The sequence below is a fragment of the Podarcis filfolensis genome, assembly GCF_964270895.1.
Source record: "Podarcis filfolensis genome assembly, chromosome: 11".
NCBI classification, from domain to species: Eukaryota; Metazoa; Chordata; class Lepidosauria; order Squamata; family Lacertidae; genus Podarcis; species Podarcis filfolensis.
This window is the reverse complement of record NC_139613.1, coordinates 34,216,207-34,236,534: the sequence shown is the minus strand read 5'-3', so window position 1 is coordinate 34,236,534 and position 20,328 is coordinate 34,216,207. Positions and strand designations below refer to the sequence as shown.

At 43.0% G+C, this 20,328-nt stretch overlaps 1 protein-coding gene across 5 annotated transcripts in view; it reads right to left on the bottom strand.

Annotated features, from left to right (window-relative positions):
• Positions 1 to 20,328, bottom strand: part of ADGRV1 (adhesion G protein-coupled receptor V1) — a 234,284-nt gene that overhangs the window by 124,201 nt on the left and 89,755 nt on the right. For all 5 annotated transcript variants that reach the window (XR_014539750.1, XM_083576419.1, XM_083576416.1 and 2 more), the window contains 14 exons: positions 14,446 to 14,622; positions 13,523 to 13,705; positions 12,800 to 12,979; positions 10,704 to 10,868; positions 10,049 to 10,166; positions 8,477 to 8,600; positions 6,845 to 6,983; positions 5,408 to 5,593; positions 4,776 to 5,008; positions 4,232 to 4,380; positions 3,138 to 3,339; positions 2,334 to 2,553; positions 1,471 to 1,710; positions 271 to 420 (listed from right to left, as the gene is read on the bottom strand). Coding sequence is in view for 4 of the 5 variants with exons in the window: in XM_083576419.1 (XP_083432545.1) it covers positions 271 to 420; positions 1,471 to 1,710; positions 2,334 to 2,553; positions 3,138 to 3,339; positions 4,232 to 4,380; positions 4,776 to 5,008; positions 5,408 to 5,593; positions 6,845 to 6,983; positions 8,477 to 8,600; positions 10,049 to 10,166; positions 10,704 to 10,868; positions 12,800 to 12,979; positions 13,523 to 13,705; positions 14,446 to 14,622 (2,466 nt within the window). In the remaining variant the exon portion in view is untranslated. The remainder of the gene's footprint in view (positions 1 to 270; positions 421 to 1,470; positions 1,711 to 2,333; positions 2,554 to 3,137; positions 3,340 to 4,231; positions 4,381 to 4,775; positions 5,009 to 5,407; positions 5,594 to 6,844; positions 6,984 to 8,476; positions 8,601 to 10,048; positions 10,167 to 10,703; positions 10,869 to 12,799; positions 12,980 to 13,522; positions 13,706 to 14,445; positions 14,623 to 20,328) is intronic.

Sequence of the window (20,328 nt, the reverse complement as noted above, 5' to 3'; positions counted from 1 at the left end):
TCCAAGAGTTTGAGTATATGTATTTTTGCAGATTCATGGAACCCTTGTGTAAGATGTGATCATACTGTAAATTTAAAAACCTAAAACATTCAGAAACTTTAGTTAAGAACTTTACGAATCTACCATACATTGCATGATGTCTCCATAAGATCTAATTTCACCTTCATAGTCAAGGGTGAGATTAATGTGCTGCTAAAGACTTCAGATTACACTGTTGCAATTTGTAGCAAAAGTCGAAACTACCAAATAAGTACCAAAGGTTGAAACTACCGTAATGTTCCCCATGGTGCCTTGAATTCGCATTATGAAAAGCACAATACGTAGTGGCCCTTCGGATGCTGATGGCTCCTCGTAGTACATTGGGGATAATGATTCAGGGGCAAACTGCACAATTCCATTGGGATCACCAAACTTCAGAATCTAAAAATGTTTACAACAGCATATAATTGACTTTCCTTGCTTGTCGGACAAATAAAAATTAAACAGTTTAAGCAACAATTCATGAGGTATTAATTCCATGTTTACTTTTTCCGTTTAAAAAAATGGCATAAGATCCAAACAACAATGCAACTAATCTTATATGCTGTGACTTTGAGCTTGTTTTTGTTAAGGTTACAATGAGAGCAGCATGTGAATTACTAAAGGACCTGAACTGTGATAATAGGATTTTGTGTGCATATTCTGCAAATGAAATCAAGTGTATTGACTTCACACACAACAATGGTCAATAATAATTTTGGATGCTGAGAAACATAAATGTTTAAAAAGAGCAAATTAAATGTTTGGAAGGTTAGAATGATTCTGTTCTATGGGGGGAGAAAAGTTTAATATATCTGAAATGGAGAAAATCATTGATCCACTCGTGTTCAGGAAGGAGAAACAGTAGAAGAAATGTTAGCTAAGAAGAACAATGGCCAGGCAAACTGGACAGCTGACTGTATCAGTGCCTGCTTCTCAACAGCTTGGTAGGGCAACATGCCCACTTATTTTCACTTAACTGCAAATGCCTCCATGTGTTGAAAAGAGGTGTTGGTGGGGAGGCTGGGGGGCCATGAGGTTAGCCCCACTCCCATGGTCAATATGCGCAATATGCCAATGCAGCAAGCATGAGAAGGGGCTTTATGCATGCATGTTCCCAGAATGCCTCAACACAAGAGGAACTCTTATTTCGGCCAAGATTCACCTTCCTAAGGAGGAGCTTTATTCATCAGTATGTGCATAGAATAGCTTCAGATATTGGTCAAAGCACAGATGGACATGGCTCTTATGTGTGCCAGTAGTGGGAGTGGGGCTAGTCAGGTATCTCCGCAACTTTCTCACACATTCTTTAAATGCAGGGAGGAGGAATGGCTGAGCCTTCCTCGTGTTGCAAAGCTTTCAACTATTCCTGGGCAGGAAAAACATTGAGCAACCCAACCTGCTTTACTACAGAAACAGTCCCAATTATTTTTTTTTTAAAAAAAGATTTACTATTAGTGTAATGCTGGCAGCCTTTGGATCCAGTTCTGTTTCACCCTTTGCAATGCTCAGTCGAACAATGTAGGTCTCCTGAACTTCAACTTCTTCATGAGGATAAATTTCCAAGGTGATGCTTCTCAGACCACCTTCTGCTTCTTCAAAATAAAAGGATCCGTTCACCGGGTCACCAATGTCACTGTTCAGAGCAGGTAAAATTGCGTCTGAGTTAGGTCCCAAAATATCCCAGTTAATCTGTGAAATATATAAATTCCAAAGGTAGTGTTTGTTAGTATTATAAGCAAGTTGCAATAGAACAATTATGGCAGCTAGCACCTTTTACGAAAGACATTAACTGGAGGATGGCTGGAGAGTTGCTCTATTTCCCATGTGAGTATTGGCAAGAGAAGCACAGTCCTTCTAACCTCAGGTGGCTTAAGTGATCTAACAACCCTTAGCTCATAGCAGTGAGTATCATTTTACTCATGTGTTTGTTTATATCCCACCTTTCTGTCCATGAAAACCCTCAAGCAGTTAATGATGTATCAGTTATTTTTAAAAATGTAAAAGATAGCAAGCAATACACCAATCTGCAAAACTGGGAAGCACACAAACCAGAAAAAAACAACCACAGAAAGAGGGGTGGGGAATGGATAGCCTAATTACCACCTAGTCTAAATGAAGGTTAAAATAATCTTATCACATTCAGTAGATGCGTAGACCAGAAACAATTCCTGTATAATCTGGTTTACAATCTTATACGACACAATCTTATAGAAAAATGAGGGAGTGTGAAATTTAATCTCATTCATTTCATAATAAAATGCATCCTTACAAAAGGAATCCACCAGCATCTAATTTAAGACGGGGAGCCATACCTGAGATTCTCCCACCAAGCCTCCAGTTCTTTCCAGGACCAAGGACAGCGTCAATGACATATCAGGATTGGGGATAATTATTCGGCTTTGGTTGAGGAACCGGACAGTCCCATGCGGAGAGTCGCTCTTAGCAATAGTTATCTGGGTCACTAGGTGGAGCCCAAGGACTGCTCCCCCACTAGCACTTATTAGCTGGATTTCAAACTGCTCAGCATATTCTCTATTCCAGAAACAATAGAAAAGATCACATTTTGCTACCAAACATGACCTCTCCATATAGGCATCATTAAAATCTGAATGCCCAGCAATTCACCAGAACATTTGCATATATTCAATATTAATTATGGGTGGTTTACACTGTAGACATAAGAAAGGGAAAATAACTGCCAGTGCATGATCTGCATTTATATATGTAATTGCAGCTTATTTAACAGACACATAGAAACTCTATTTTTAATTTCTTCATAAGAGAAATTTACAGGAAACCAGAAAAGAGACTGAGATAATAATGGTTGCTCTTTATTTTATTCTTGATCAATGTTTGCTTCACAGCTGAAAATTTTGTTTACAGCAAAAAAAAAAAAGTTTATCAGCAACTTTTTAAAACGAAGTTTTTAAGCAGAGGTTGGATGGCCATCTGTCTTTGATGCTTTAGTTGAAATTCCTGAATTGCAAGGGTTGGATCAGATGACTCTTGGAGTCCCTTCTAACTACAATTCTATGATTCAAAAGATATTCTCATATATTTTTAGACCTCCTTATCCATTTCCCTATCATATGCAAAGAAGTCTTCAACATCATTACCTTTCATCGTCATCTATGATTAAGACACTGATGAAACTCTGGTTTTGGCCATGATGAAAAATGACTGAATTATTTATGATACTGTAGTCAACACCGTCAGGAAGAGCTGAAATACTTCTAGATATGAAATCTGCAGTCACTAAGCCGTAAGTCCCACGTCTTCGCACTACTGGAATCATTATCAATCCAACATCTTCTTCCACTACAAAAAATGAATTCAAAGTGAACGAGTGACATTTTCTAAATTGCATACTTGTATATGGCCATATCATTTATTTTTTTACTTGAGTTCATATGTTTGGGGGGGGGGTACTCAGGCAATATTAGGAAATTGCCCCCAAATGCCACCATTGGTAGGACAAAAATTGGAATTGCAAAGTGATTATTTCACAAAGACATTTGTTGCATATCCTTGAAAGCTGATTATTTCTACTTGTTTGAACCACAGAGGGAGAGAATCACTCAGAAGGTCCCTGTTGTTACATTTCATTTTACATTTCTCACAAGCTATTTAACCCATAGAGATTCATGGAAAAGCCTTGCATTTTCCAGTGCAGCACACAGTGAGGCGCTGCTATCGCTACTTACTGCTGTTCTCAGCTGCTGAACTGGGCTGAACTCCCACCATCCCCAAGAGCCAAGGGCATCTTGTGAGGAACAGCAGCAAAACTTTCTGCTTTAGGGGTGATAGTATCAACGGGACATCTGTAAGAGTACCTGTCACAACAGTTATGTTTTTGTTTCTTGGCGCTAAAAAACAACTTTAAACTCTGTTTGGGGGAGAGGTTTAAGTGCACTTTTGCATTCTTCTGTAGCTATTGATGCCACCAAAGAAATTAATAAGGAAATCGAAACCTAAAACAAGTACAAGATTTTGAATGGATAGTACTGTTTTATTATATTTTTATTACATTAATATTCTGCTTCTCCCTGACATGCATATCATGTGCATGGGATTCTGAAAAGACCTGCAGAGGTCCAGCAAGAGTGCTCAACCATCTGTTTCCACACCAAGCTCAGAGGTCATCATTAACAACGATAAAGTCATTCATTTGCTCTTTAAAATGCAGTATGATGCTATATCCTTAACCTACCTTGCAGACTTGTATAGAGTGGATCAAATTCAATTATGCCCTCTGCATTGTCACTTTTCGATATAATGATTTTTATTACTGAGGCATTTCCTATCTCAGGGGGTTGGTCAACTTGCAGTCCATTTTCTTTTATCGTAAAATCAAATCCACTTGCAAAAGTATGTGAAGGGAAATATAAAGAAATTAGGCAATAAGCTCAGATTCCTGGGTGTCCCAGTTTTTGTCCTGTGACAAACTGGCTTAGTTCAGACATAGCTGCACTGCTAACCATAGTTTCATGCCAAGAGAATGAGCCTGGATTTGGTCCTGGTTTGCAATATAGATTAGTTGGGCAACTGCAAATTGTAGTAGTAGTAGAAGAAGAAGACGAACAACAACAACAACACCCAGTCATTAATCTCTATCTTGCAATCTACAGTTGAATCCAAAACATAACATCAAGTAAGATATCCAGGGTTACTAAATTTGTTATATATATGTACCACATATAGCAAATTCTGTCGCCATGGTTAATCTTCTCCCGTGCAATGAAATTTATTTTTACCTTCCCAGTAGTTCAACTTTTGTCATTTCTATTGAAAACTCCTCAGGACCTTCAGGGAGGTCATCATCATGGATTTCTGCATAAATAGTTTTCATAGTCTCCTTGGGTTCAAAAGTAACCTCTCTGAATTTGAGAGTAAAATCCATGCCTTCAACGGCAGTTCCATTCATCGCCTGATACCAGAGGCGAGTTTGCCCATAATATCCATGTGAACGGACAACTGTGATATTAGCCTGTTGAGAACAAGCATTCCTTAAGGCTCCAATGACACTACATCATGTTGCATTGTAATGTTGATTACAGCTGTATGTTATAACTGTTGCAGGTGCCGCACAATACTCATTACAACCATTATTTTAGGGTGGAGGCACACTATGACTATGATCGTATAGTGGTTAGTACTCTGCGTTGTGCTTAAAACATTTTTCTTTAAGCAAGCCTACCCAGACATGCTTGAATTTTGTTTTAGATTTTTGCTGTTTTTAACTGTTTCTAAAATACTTTTACTTTTGTTTTCAACTGTTTTAATAATTTTACTACTTCTTGCAAGCTGCTTAGAGGTTTTGTTACAAACCAAGTGGTATATAAGTTTTGTTAAATAGATAAATACAATAAGTGAACTCCCCACTTGCCCATTTTTCTTCTTCAGACGTCTGCAGCAGTTCCTGGGAGAATGCAAACTTCCCATAGGGGAAGTCACTAGCAGCCATGGTGATGTTTGCTGTGCTGGCAGACTCATTTATGATTCCTCCATCACTGATACCACTTAGATGAAACTGATAGTGATGTTTTTCCTCTGGAACATCGTCATCTAGAGCCTAAAGAAATGCAAGCAGACAAACCAGTAAGAATTTTGCAATGTTCACCTTGATGGAAAGCCCATTTACATGTGAACCAAAATGCAAAATCTAACCAACATGGGACACAGCGGTCACAAGCCTATACTCGATGTATACAAGTGAAGGGGCTATCAAATACAGCAGAAGCCTTGTGACAGTGGCACAACATCAGATAGGCCACTGTCAAGGTAGCTATGCTGGAACAACATCTGGAGTACACTGATAGAAGAGCCTGCCAGTGCAGCCACAGTGCCAAAGAGGCACCTGCAGAATAGTTAAAATGGGTTGGAGTTGTGAGTGGAACGGGGGAAGCACAGAGGAGCATCCCACTTGTGCTGTATCCTATACTCCTGCAGACCAGTCACAAAGACCTGACTAAAGGAATTTCATCCCATTGGATTTGATGAGGGGAGAAATAACTCTAATATAATATCTGCCTGCAAAAAACCCAACGCCATCATACACACATTGGAATAACATAGCATAGGATATGATGCAAGTCAGCACCCAATCACAGTGCACCCACTACAGTATATAAACCCCACAAATTAATACCATAACCTAGATGACAGGGCACACAGCATGGAGCTATCCTTCTCTGGCCTCCAGTCCTGCCTACTTAGAGCTCAGAAGGGCAAACTCTATTGAGAGGAACTGTGGAGAAGAGCACTGCGTAAAAAGTGAGCACTTTGCACAAAGCAGCACAAGTAAGGACTTGAGCACATAGGTACCCAATAGGTACATTTTTTGTTGTTGTGGGTGTCATTGTTGTTAGTCCCCTGTGCATGTTGTGATCCAAAGTTGTGCCTGTGAGCAGCACAAAGGGATTCAAACCAGGGACTCCCAATAGTGGGGTTACTGCTGTCATGGGGTGAAGGGGCACTATGGAGTCACTATGTGTGCTGTGATGCAGGCAAGAGTTCTATGGTCTTTTCCCAATTGTCATGGTTCATTAGTTACTTCTGTGGTTGCAAGTGCCATGTGGACATCATTGGCACAGTTCCTGCTGGTGGACACTGGAGGTTTACATGACTGATGCAGTCATAACTGCTTTTTCGTGCCATTTGGAGATTTGTCATAGTGTTGTGTTTTCCCCTCCCTTCTTTGGCTTAGTCTATAGAGGACACAGAGGGCATTACCCTCGCATAGCAGCAGCATATTTTCCCCTCCCATTCCATATAATGAGAGTATAGGATTGCTCAGCTGGGAGGGAAAAAATGTAGTTCATACCTGTATCAGTACGATGGCAGCAGACTGCCTGTCTTTCATGGTCAACATTCCTGATACCTCAGCAAATTTCTTCTGATCGGGTGGTGTTATATTCCAGAAGACGGTGACCTCTCCAAAAATCCCTGGCCCACGTACTAGGCTGCAGGCAATGACAGGAGCATGGTCAGGTTTCAAGTTTGATTTCATGGTTTTGGCTCTCCCTTCAATTTCAAACACTGCAGTCAATCCTAAACAGATCTTTCCCCTGTCTTCAAATAAAGCTGCTGCAAATTATTGGGTTTTTTTAAATGGGAAAACTGTGTACTGAAACAGCCGTTTCTTGGATCTCTGAACTCATGTGAATTGTCACAAAATATATTGTTGTTTATTGTTTATTTCCCCTTCATGGATCACTGCCTTGCCAGCTTCTCTAACAATCATAAGAAGCACCTGTTATCATAAGCTTTTGCAGCTAGGCTGTGGAAGTGGTGGCGGTCAAAACTGTTACTTCTCACATGTTGAGATAAGTAGTGGGTTTGGTCTAGCAGCACTCTGGAAAGGGATCAGAACACTTGACATCTCATGTGTGGTGTTTGCTTGGCATGCCGGCATGCTGGTCACCCACCAAAATATTATGATAACTAGAGAAGCATTGGGAAGAACTCTGAGATTTCCCAGTCTAATTGAAAGCATAAGTGATGACTCCTCCCATAGTTAATTAAAATTAATTAAAGCTTTCACCAGATGGTGGGAATCTCAGGGCCAAAGTAAACTTGCATTTATTGCACAGTTTACCTTTGCATAGTTCATTTTTCTTTAACAAATACTTGGCTAGGGAGGGGGCACACGGCAGTTCAGGATTGTGGTATGGGAACAGAGACCCCAATGAGAGCAAACTGCATGACAGACACTGCAAATAGTTTAGCTCTTTTTGGAAATATATTCCATAAAATAATCAAAATATTTTATTTGGATTTGGATATAATTGTGTGTGCATGTCCTATCTTTGAGAGCGAATGATGTGAATGGAAACTACTAGAATTACTTGAGATTTCTACAAATGAGAGGACAGGGTTGTGACATTTTGACAAGGTTAGGGCATTAAAAAACCCCATAAAGCTGCAAATTGCTATAAAGCTTCTCATTCTTCTTATTGCTCAACATTGGAAGGACCTAAAGGGTGACACATTAGCTAATTGGCATAAGACAGTTTGGCAAGTTGATATGTTGGGAAAATTAACAAATAATCTTCATCTGGCTAAAGGAACAAAATGTAAAAGTTATTTTGTGACAGATTGGCCCTGTTTTATTGTTTATGGAAGCAAACAGGGGATACAAAGGCATCTTCTAGCAGTGTGCAAAATGTTTTAGACTTGGATTTTGATACTTTTGAAGAGGCTATACTGACAGATTAAAGTTTTTTGGTTTTTTATTGTTTTACTTTTGGCTCCCCTTGTTTGCTGTGTGAAATGAGGAGATTAACTGTTTTGTCCTGTTAAAACCTAAAAGAAAACCTAATTTAAAACCTAAAAGAAAAGAAAGCTCCATATATACAGCAGTGGGATCTACTTCAAGGCAAATCTACGTTGACACAAATTTATAGATTACAACAGTGTTTTACAAAGAATGTAGAGATCTCAGAGATGTACCTACCCAATAAAAGCTGTCCCATTGTACTTTCCTATGGGCTCGCCGATCAGGATATGGGTGGATGATGAAGCTATCCCAACAATCCCAGAAGCTCCCAGGTCTCCCAGTACAGTGATGGTTGCCACACCTGTGAATACAAAAAAGTTTCCTAATTAAAAAACAAAAATCACTGACATAACTGATTAATCTTTACTCTGTTTTCTCTTTGGATGAAAACCAGAGGGGCTTACACATACAAAAGAGAGACATTTTTCGCAGGGCCCTCATGGCATTGGGTTGTATCCAATGGCTTTATTGGCCTGTCTGTAGATAAGGGAGGGAAGCCACACACACCATGCAGCCACACACACGCCCTGGGGGAAAAAACCTGCAGAGATTTGAGGTACCTTCTACAGCAGAATTAGGGTGGCTTAGGGGGCTGCATGAAAGAAGGGAATAACAAAAAACAGCTAACCTCTCAGCTCCACTGACAGAAGCATTTGGTAAGCTGAGTGACTTTGCTGAACAGAACCCACAGCTGAGTTTTCATTTAGTTCTCACTATTGCCACAGTCAAACTTTGGGGGGGGGGGATGTAAATTTGCCACTGTGAAACACTAACGTTAGGCTCTGCAATTAAACTGTAAGGCAATCCTTGTTATCACCACTTGTTCTATAAAGTACCATTAGTTTATTTTTCAGTTTAATTTATTTTACATGCTAATTGGCTGAGACAAACAAGAGCTTTAGTGCTCAGCAGTTAATAAGTTTGTTTGCAAGGCAAGAACTCTACTGAGTGCTGAGAGGTCAGAAGGAAATTTATTGCAGGTGTTCAGAATGCAGTTTTACATTTCTGCTCTGAATACCAGTTCAAATTAAACTTTATTTTCATAGGAGTAGAGAAAGTGGCCTTATACAGAGACATATCATTGGTCCATCTAGTTCTGTATTGTCTACAATGACTAGCAACAACTTTCTAGGCTTTTAGATTGGGGCACAGCTGTCAACTTTTCCCTTTTCTTGCGAGGAATCCTATTCAGAATAAGAGAATGTCCCTTAAAAGGGGGGGAAAGTTGACAGCTATGGATTGGGGTCTCTCTCAGCCCCACCTGGAGATGTCAGGCTTTCAGCCTGGGACCTTCTGCATGCAAAGCAGATGTTCTACCAGTGAGCCACAGCCTTCCCCTCTTAATTTCAGGAGGGACAAAGTATGTTAAAACACAACGCAATTTCTCCCTTGAGAACTCAGGTATCAGAATAACAGCTAATGTGAATGCTCAGGACAACATTTTTTAGTTTCAAGTTCAAAACACAGCTTGACCAAAACACATGTTTTTAATGGCCTCATAAACATTGATTTACTTGGTCAGTAAAAGACTTTTATCTTAATGTTGGGGGCGGAGAGCCACCTAATCAAATCCACTCCTTAATTCTACCCAAATTTACCCAAATTATGCCACTCTGTAACCTTTTACAAACAGCAGGTAAGGGGAAAGCCATGAAAGCAGGCCAGCTGGACCCCCATGGCCTCCCTGTAATTCAAGCACTTATCGTCTTTGGACATTCAGTGGAAATGGCTTTCCCCCCTTATGTTTACCATTTATTGGTGAGATCTCTGTGCCGTCAGTAGAGACCAGTTGAATTGTGTAACTTTCATCACCTTCCAACAGACCATCTTGAATTGCTTGCAAAACTATGGTTTTTTGGGATTCCATCTGTATTAGAATGGAGCAGACAATAGTTCAACTTACAGCTGTCACTTAGTATATTAACAGAAGAGAATGTACCTTCAGTTCTAAGCAAAATTTACCATATCTAATTAATTAAACAACATTCTGACAAGACAGATTTAGCCTCTCAGGTGGCTCTTTGGTGAAGCAGAAGGTGTCTAATTATGAATGTAGAAAATGGACTCCTCAGAAAAAATGTGGCAATGACTCATTTGGAAGAGAAGTTGTCACCCCTTCTCTAGCAGCAGTAAAAGCCAGACCAATCTCACCACAGGTGATCTTGAATAAATCTTCCTGCTTACTTTCTGAGTCAAGTTAACTGTGCAAATAGTGCACCACATTGGGGCCAAACAACACAACAATTTGTCTCTATAAGTACGGCTGATTCAGGGGTATTTAGGCATGTTCAGGACCTCATATAGAAGATTGTTTTCTTCAGTTCCATGACCCTCAGATAGACTGGTAGATGGATACACAAGCATCAAAGAAAAAAAGGGAAATGGTAGAAAACAGTAGGTTTACCTCAGCAAAGAGAAGAGTCCCATTGAGAGGAGTGAGATCATATTTAGCTGCCTCCTCTAGTATCCAAATGAGCCGAACTTCCCCCTTGCCTCCTTCACTCCGACTTACAGTAAGAAACACATTTGCGGCAGGATCATCAATTGACTGGGGCTCCTTCACGGTTACCTAAAACAATGAAGGCAATAAAAGGTTAGACCAGATATGTCACACTTTGCACATATGGATGCTAATGTGGGAAAATAAGTGGAAGTTACACACACACACACACACACACACACACACAGACAAAACAAAACACCAAGTACCTGGTGTCCAAAGAAAGACAGCACTAACATCCTCTAAGTACCACACATGGAGTACCTGATCCAGTACTGGAACCCCCAATACAGAACCTAGTGTCAGATGCACAGATCCAGTGCCAGGAGGGAACTGTATAGAAGCAGCAGCCAACTTCTGTGCACATACCAGCCTCTCTAGGTAGAAACTAGAACATCTATTTGCTCTCTACACTCAGCATTCTGATTCGTGACTCATACTTCCTACTTCTTTTATTTTATTTTTTTCAAGTGGGTGGGAAACATACAAAATACTAGTATTTGATTCAACAGAACAATCATTCAGCAAAACCCATCAACAGAAATGTTACAAACTTTGTGGGAAATGTTCAGTTTTCTCCTTTCGACATCTGAAACAGTGATGACATTTGTGAAACAAATGAATTTGTTTATTACATTTAATTATAAACCTGCTCAGTATGTACTACTTACAGTGTCATATGGACATAACCTAGTGTCCTTCCTGCGCAACAGTCTCCTAGCAACCACAGGCTTGAGGATGATCTGAAACATGCCTATCTTAAAAACCTGCTTACAAATAACATCCTTTCTCTACTATGTGCATCTCTAACAATAAAGCTATCTAGGTAAGGAAGCAAACCAAAGATTAATGAGGCTCTGTGTTGGAACACTGGAATGCATGGAAATCAAAGAAGCAATTTTGAAATTCAATTTACAGAGAAAAATCCATTTTTTAAAAAATACCGTACCATATGCAAGCAATTTTGCTACACAGGAAGCCAAACTATGGTTTAAGGAGACTGTGTGAATATGCAGGCTCCCAGACAGGAGTTTGCAGCCATTTTGCTCCTCCCCCATTTTTTCTACCGTTGCACAATGGTGAGCTAAGCTCTTCATGGTTAGTGTGGAAAGAGCTTAACCATGACGCACAAAGCCAAACCTTTGATTAGCTCAGTGTGATACAGCAGTAAAGGAACCAGAGAGGAGCAAAGCAGCTGTGAGCATCTTCCCCCACCAAGCCAACACATTTGCATGGTCTTCCTAAGCCACAGCGTGTTTTGCCATGTTGTGCAAAGCAGCTCATTATCAGTGAAAAGTTAGGACCTAAGAAATGATGTCCTCCTCTAACAATATGTACTGCAATTTACTTTGTGTCATGACATGATCAAACTTTGTGTCTCCCCAAGCCCTTTCTACATCATTGGCAGGGGCAAAGGAGTCACACAGCATGATGACATGAAACCAGGGCATGAGACAAGCTGTACTAAATTGTGGTGGTGAAGAAACTCAGCGACAGGCTGCCATGTTTTCTGTAGCAGCTAGTTTTGCTCTCAGCCCCAGGGGTAGGTTTGTAGTTCCTAAAGAAATATTCCTAATAGAATTACGGAAATAATAATTTTAAAATGATTAAAGAATAAAGGAAGGCTATATAGCCTCTGGGCTCATGGGATATGGAGACAAGGAATGGAGGCAGCCCCACAGCTGACATATTGTGTTGACTGGCAGAACAACTTCCAGTTTACTTGAAAAACATGCAAAAGAAGAAGCTCTTCCCTTTCTCAGCCACATGCTTTCTTGTGGTGAATTAGCTGCCATTTCAAGATCCACAGCTTTACATTTTGGTTTTGTTATACAACAACAGCACTTATAATATGTATGCATTATAAAAGTTTTATAAAATGTAAGTAGTTTTGTTTGGATGGGTGCTTCATTCAATATTTCCCTGACATTTTTAAGTAATTGATGATTCAATAGCTACACAACCAGCACCACACAAACATTCCCAATTGTACCACTTACATGCTTTTCTTCAAACCCAAATACGCCAACAGGAGAGTCATTTGGTGGAATAGTGACAGTCACTTGCACATCCTCCCCTAATCGGGCACCACCTGTCACTCTGACTAAAGTGACAGTGAACATCTCTAAAAACTCAACAAGGTCATCATCTATGATAGTGATCTCTATCACTCCTGTCACCTGGAAAAACAAAACAAAACTCTGTGAAATAGGTGATATATATCATTATATGATAAGCATGCTGCGACTTAAGACAATACAATCAGTGAATGGAACCCTGCCATAAATCCAAACACAGAGAGCGTACAGTCCTTGTTGAAACCAACAAGTGTATGTACCAGGTGCTTTAAAAAATCTTAAAGGAAGATTAAACATTCTGCGCTGACCTTTGAAACCTGTATAAAACTGTGTTTGCTTTTGGGGTACATTTTTACCTTGCTAGCCATAGACATAGGGAATTATGCAGGGGGCCTTTCAAATCCCTTTCAAATCTTCCATACAAATTGCACATGAGGAATGAAAAGCTGTGAATATGTGAAAGACGATGCTGTGCCTGTGTTCTGTTTTGTTTTTTAAAGAGAGGAATCATGATGAGCATGTGATGGGGCTGTCACATGATTAACTGCATTCATCATGTGAAGAACATAGTCATTGAAGCATAGAAACTAAGGAGTACAAGGTGATCTAAAATGTTGTGAATTTTTGCATCAGCATACTCCATACTTCTCCATCAGCAAATGTTAGGTTCCCGGATGATGGCGTGAAGTCTTCCAGGCTAGCAGTGGCAGGTGTGGCTTCCCAATACAGATTTACTGATCCAAATTTTCCTGCCCCTCGAACAACTGGTAGCTTCAGAACATTATCTGGTGGAGGAACCTCAAAGCCAGCTACCATTCCACTCATATCCTGAAAAGAAAGCAGTATTTTAAATTCAGCTTGGGACAGTTATTCAGAGCACTATAATGATTGCATTTCTGACATAGAATAGCCAGGATATCAAACCATGGTTTGAAGTTGGTTTTAAAATCTGGCATGTTCCAAGCCCAGCAGCCATAGCTTTCCTGGTTCAGATGAAACAGGAAACAATGGTTATTTATAGACTTTCTTGTTTAATTGTAAGCCTGCTCCCATGTTACACTGTACAAACTGTCTCTGCACATGTACAAGCGTTTGAGTGAAAAAGCATACACTTGTTGATTTTTACATGTCAACTGCTGAGTGCATAGGTGCAGACTACACATTTGCTGAATGTTGCATGTGAATAATTGTATGAACGCGCAGCTCAGCTATTTGGGGACACAGACTGTGAACTCAAATGTATTCATGACTTGGGCAAAAGGTAGAACAAAGAGGTCGCATGTGTGGTTGAAAGGCTAGTGCAAGGGTGACCAATGTGGTGACCTCCAGTTGTTGGACTCCAGCTCCCATCAGCCCCAGACAACATGACCAATGATCAGGGATGATGAAAGAAACATCTGTGGGACACCACACTGGCATCCTCAGGGCAAGTGATATCTCATCTTCTTAAGCTGAGATATAAAATGCCCCAATCAGCCCAACCATCTACAAACAAAGTCAGTTTCAGATTACTGAGACCAAGAATAACGACAGCATGGGGGCATTGACATTTTTCAGCTTGTTCTCACCTTGGCAGCACTGAAATAAAATATTCCTCTAGGATCATCATTCTCTTCAATTGTTATCTCAGCTATTTCTAAGCCAAGTCTTTTCACACTTGGCCCTCCGCCAGTAAGGGATGAGTCCAGCAACTGTACACTGCTAATATTGATTACAAATATCTCCTGTAATTCTGGAATGTTATCCTGTCGGGGTGGAAATGACAAATGGAAAGGTGGAATGTGAATCTCTCAAATACTGGGGCTATAACAAAATGGACGCACTCTCCCCTCATTCTTTTGCCTATGAAAATATTGCATTGCAATTGCATCTTATTATTGTATATGTAAATTGCCCTTGCAAAAGTATAAAGGCCCCATCATATAGAGCTAGCTTGGAGTACATCACATTTTGGCCATAGTACTTAATTCTAGGCCTAGTTCAGTGGTTCCCAATTAGCTAAGTACTGCAGACCCCCTGTTTTTCAAAAGCCAAGCCTTGGACCCCCTACTGATGAAAGTTGACAATTTTGATATCTCTGTGGTAGTTTTTGTTGTGAATGGTGCCACAGACCTCCTGAGTGGGTTATGCAAACTCCCTCGGGTCCACAGACCACCAGTTCAGAACCACTGGCCTAGTTCATACATCACCTCAGTCCAGCCTCAATGAGCAGACACCAAGGCTGTAATCCTATGCATGGATTAAGTAAGCGCTATCAAACAGAGCAGAAACTATTTCTGAGTAATCACTGCAGCCTGAAAATCTCAGCAGTTACAAACCATACATTCAAAGCACATTGATTCTCCCAAAGAATCCTGGGAACCGCAGTTTACCCCTCAAAGAGCTATAATTCCCAGGATTGTCTGAGGGAAGTCATGTGCTTTAAATATATGGTGTTTACACAGTCTAGGACTCCAAACAGTAATGGGTGCCCTGACCCTACTGTAAACAAGATTTGGGCAGCTGGTTTAGGAGTCCAATCAAATAAATTAGAATAAACATTCACTTCTATTCTGAGCTTTGTAAACCTGGTTGAATTTTAGGACATGTGTGTTATCAAAGTGCATCTTGAGAACATAGGATTGTATCCCATATTAGTCATAAAATTAAGGGTATGGCTAATTGTGTTCCATTAATTTCAATGGGCCTGCTCTGAACACAACTTGTTTAGACGCAATCTGTAGGGCACTGATTGTGAACTTTGTTTCCCATCATGGCCTCATGCATCACAATGCATCCTCCCACACCCTTATCTGTCAGGGAACTGTCATCTGAGACGAAGGAGGTGAAAGGGCTCATGGAGGGTGAGAGAGACCACTCAGCGGAGGAGGGGACCAGCAGGGGGAGAAGTGGAGTTACAAGGGAAAGTGAGTCGGAGGGAGGGCTCAGAGATACTTCAAGCGAGAACAGTGGAGAGGTTTCAGGACCTCCCGTAGGGACACCCACTCCTCGGCGGAAACTGTCACGCCGAGAGTCCAGAAGACGCGTTTCCGTTAAGGAGCTTTTATGCTGGAAGAAGTTCCGTAAACGCCCACTGTCCGATTCAACGAGCGATTGATGGAGCCATGCTTAAGGAGCTCCATCACAGACAGAGGTTTGGGAACTTAGCCAAACTCTGAGGGATCAGGATTTTACGCACAAGCAGCTCACCATCCCATCACAGCAATCGGACAGTCCCTGAAAGCAGCTTGTGCAGAGAGGCATCATGAGCAACCCAGCCGGAGCCGGAGGAGCAGCAGGAGCTGGAGAAGGTCCAACTCTGGAAGAAAGGTACAGAGTTTTGGAACTCCAGCTAGCAATGCAAACGGCGAGGCTAGAAGAAAGGAGGGCGCAGGATGCAGAAAAGGCAAAAGGCGCTACACTAGCAAGAAAGATGCCAGGAATGGTGCAGAAGTTTGGGGGGGACCCCAGGAACTACCAAGCCTTTAGGACAGAGATGCAGTATGCTCTCGAACTGCAGTTTAACGACTTTCCCGATGAGGCATCGCGAGTGGCGTTTGTGATTGGCCATCTCGAAGGGGGGGCGAGAGACTGGGTCCGGCCCCTGATGGCAGGGAATAGTGACATGCTGAAGGACGCGAGGAAGTTTTTTCGCGCCATGGATTTGATGTTTTCCAGCGAGATTGAACAGGGACTGGTGCGCAGACAATTGATGGCTTGCAAACAGGGGAGCCGATCGGTTCGTGAGTACTGGACTGAGTTTACAATGTTGATACATAAATTGGGGTGGGACCTATCGGCGGAACCCATTCAAATGCTCTTTGAAGAGGGGCTTTCTTCGGCGGTGAAAGACGAACTTTCCCGGGCGCCCAGGGCGGAGTCTATGGACCAGCTGACCAAATCAGCGCTGACCATTGGAGCGTGCCAGGAGGCAAGAGCCTTGGAGAAGCGGGAGGGGAAAGGAGAGCGTTGGAGGGATTTCCGCATTCCAGAGATTCCAGAACCCAGTTTCCCGCCCGGAGAGCCGATGGAAGTTGGAACAGCGCGCGCGCGCGCAGTTTCAAATCCCAGTGAAGGGAGGAAGAAGGAGGGAAAGAGCGCCAAGAAATGTTACCTCTGCCAGCAGCCAGGTCACTTTGCCAGAGTCTGCCCGCAAAGAAAGGAATGGCAAGGGATGGCGGGAGCTGTTGGGGGGAAGGAGGAGGAAGTCCAGGAGCCAGTAAAAGCCAACGCCTGTCTGCCTCTGTCAGGGCACTGCAGACAGGCCAAGGAGCAGTAAAAGTGCCCACTCCGGAACCTCCAAGACCAGCTCTAGTAATAGAGGTGCTGCTAGAGCTGGCAAACGGATACCCACTAAAGACCAAGGCGCTGTTGGACTCAGGCAGCTCCTGTAATTTTATGAGCAAGGAGTTTGCAGCTGAACACCAGATACAGACACTCCCTTTAAGCAACCCCCTGCAGGTCACCACGATCGATGGGAGGGAGCTGTTGGGGGGAGAAGTTAGCCTACAGACAGTCCCAATGGTTATGAGGGTGGCAAGGCACACTGAAAGGATAGCGTTCAATGTAGCCACCCTGGGAGGGGCGCCAGTCATTTTGGGAATGAGCTGGCTAGCGTTGCATGACCCGCTAGTGGGCTGGCATCAGAGAGTGGTCTCCTTTGGGTCAGCACATTGCCTGGAACACTGCAAAGAGGGAAAGGTGCCAGAAGGGGCAAAAGCCTCCCTAGCAGGGATGGAAGTGGCGGACAAAGGGAAGGTGCCCAAACAATACGCTGACCTGAGCAAGGTCTTCAGCGAAAGGGAAGCAGATAAACTACCACCGCATAGAGACTTTGACTGCCAAATTAACCTGGTCCCTGGGGCCCAACTCCCCGTGGGCAAGCTGTACGCCATGTCAGACAGGGAAATGCAGGAGTTGAGGGAGTTTATTGACAAAAACCTGAAGAGAGGTTTCATCAGAGAGTCCAGAGCGGTGGGGGGCAGCCCAGTGTTTTTTGTGGACAAAAAAAACACGGATAAACCGAGATTGATCGTGGACTACCGGCGGCTAAATGCCGTGTCAGAACCAGTGACTTTCCCCATGCCCAGGATTGATGACATTTTGACCAGGGTGAGGAAGGGAAAGATATTCACGAAACTGGACCTGAGAGGAGCGTACAACCTGATACGAATAAAGAAGGGGGATGAATGGAAGACAACGATGTTCACCCCCCTAGGGGCTTTCGAATATCTCGTTATGCCCTTTGGATTACAAGCAGGCTCCGCCTGTTTTCAATCGCTCATGAACCATGTACTGGGACCTTTGCTCTACAAGAATTGCGTGGCCTTCCTCGATGACGTGCTGATATATTCAGAGAATGAGGAGCAGCATGTAAAGGATGTCAGGGAAGTGCTGAGCCAGCTGCAAGCAAACCAGTTGTGGGTGAAATTGGAGAAGTGTCAGTTCCACGCCAAGGAGGTGGAATTCCTGGGGTACCGCTTATCAGACAAGGGATTAGCCATGGATCCAGGCAAGGTACAGGCGGTGCTGGAATGGAAGACACCGAAAACGAAAAAAGATGTGCAAAGGTTCTTAGGGTTTGGGAACTTTTACCGTAAATTCATCAAGAACTTTGCCCACTTAACGGCTCCCATCACGGACTGTCTAAGCAGCAAGAAGAAATTCGTTTGGACGGCGGAGGCGGAGCACGCTTTTGAGGAATTGAAAAAGGCATTCGCTTCGGAAGAACAGCTCCTGCATGTGGATTTACAAAAACCCATGAGAGTGGAAACTGATGCCTCAGACCGGGCGGTGGGGGCGGTGCTGCTTCAGCCAGGGAGCAATAAGTCGGAATGGAGACCGTGTGCCTTCTTTTCGCGTAAGCTGAACAAATCCGAGAGGAATTACACGGTATATGACCGAGAACTACTCGCCATTCACGAAGCGTTCCGGAGATGGAGACACTTACTAATTGGCGCACAGCATAAGGTGCAAGTGTGTACGGACCACAAGAATTTGGAGTATTGGAGAACGGCACGAGTGCTCAACCAACGACAAGTGAGATGGGCCCAGGAGTTCTCCAAATTCCATTTTGAAATCTGCTATGTGCCAGGTCCAGAAAACATCAGAGCGGACGCTCTCTCTCGCAAACCTGAATATTTGGAGGGGGAGGGAGCGCCAGAAGAGAGACATATTATCCCAGAGGACCACTGGGTGTGTGGTGCGGCCTGGGTGGGGCAAAGAGAACTGGTAGAGGGAACGGTAAATGATGAGTACGCCCAGGAGAAGCTCAGAGGTTTAAGGAGAGAGGGAGAAGACCCCGGAGGTTTTGAAGAAAGAAACGGGGCATTGTATTACAAAGGGGCGCTATATATACCCGAAGGGGAATTGAGGGGGAGAGTACTCAAACAGCTGCACGACAATCCCACAGCGGGGCATTTTGGGCAACACAAGACCATGTGGTTGGTGACCAGGGAGTTTTGGTGGCCCAAGGTGAGGGAGGATGTACGGGATGTGAGAAGGTGTGACCAATGCCAGAGAGCCAAAGGAGAAAGGCGGGCACCAGCGGGGTTATTAGAACCGTTACCCACACCAGAACGACCGTGGGAGGCGGTGTCGATAGATTTTATGACTGATCTGCCCAAATCCCAGGGGAAAACCGCCATACTAGTCGTGGTAGACCAGTTAACTAAGATGGGTCACTTTGTAGCTTGCTCACATGCAGTCACGGCGGAAGAGACAGCAAAATTGTTTGTAGAACATATTTTTAGGCTGCATGGCGCCCCCTTGAGGCTGGTTTCCGACAGAGGGAAACAGTTCACGTCCAGATTCTGGAGGAAGCTTATGAGCTTGTTGCACGTAGAGGTCAACTTTTCGACTGCCAGGCACCCTGAGACCAATGGGCAGGCGGAGAGGGCAAACGGTATCCTTCAACAATACCTGAGGTGTTATGTCAATGACAGAGAAAACGATTGGGTTGAAAAGTTGGCACTAGCGGAATTTGCTTACAATAATGCAGAGAATGTGTCCACAGGGATGAGCCCCTTTTTGGCTAATTATGGGTGCCACCCCAGGGCGTTTCCAGGGGAAGGAGGAGAGAGATGGAGTGTTCCGGCCGCTGAACTTTTTGTAGAAGAAATGGAAGCGATCCATCGTCAACTCCAACACAACTTAGAAAGGGCCAAAGAAGAATATAAGAGGCAGGCAGACAAGAGCAGAAGGGAAGGTGAAACAATTAGGGTGGGGAGTCGGGTCTGGCTATCAACCCAAGGGTTGCCGTTCAAGGGGAGTTGCAAGAAATTGAGACCCAAAAGATTGGGACCATTTGAGGTCATCCAACAGGTCAACCCAGTGGCTTTCAGACTCCGGTTACCGAACCACATGAAACTGCACCCAGTATTCCACAGGTCATTACTGTCACCATACAGGAGGGAAGGTGAAGGGGTGTCCACACGGGGGCCAGCCATAGAAGAAAGGGAAAGCCGCAACTA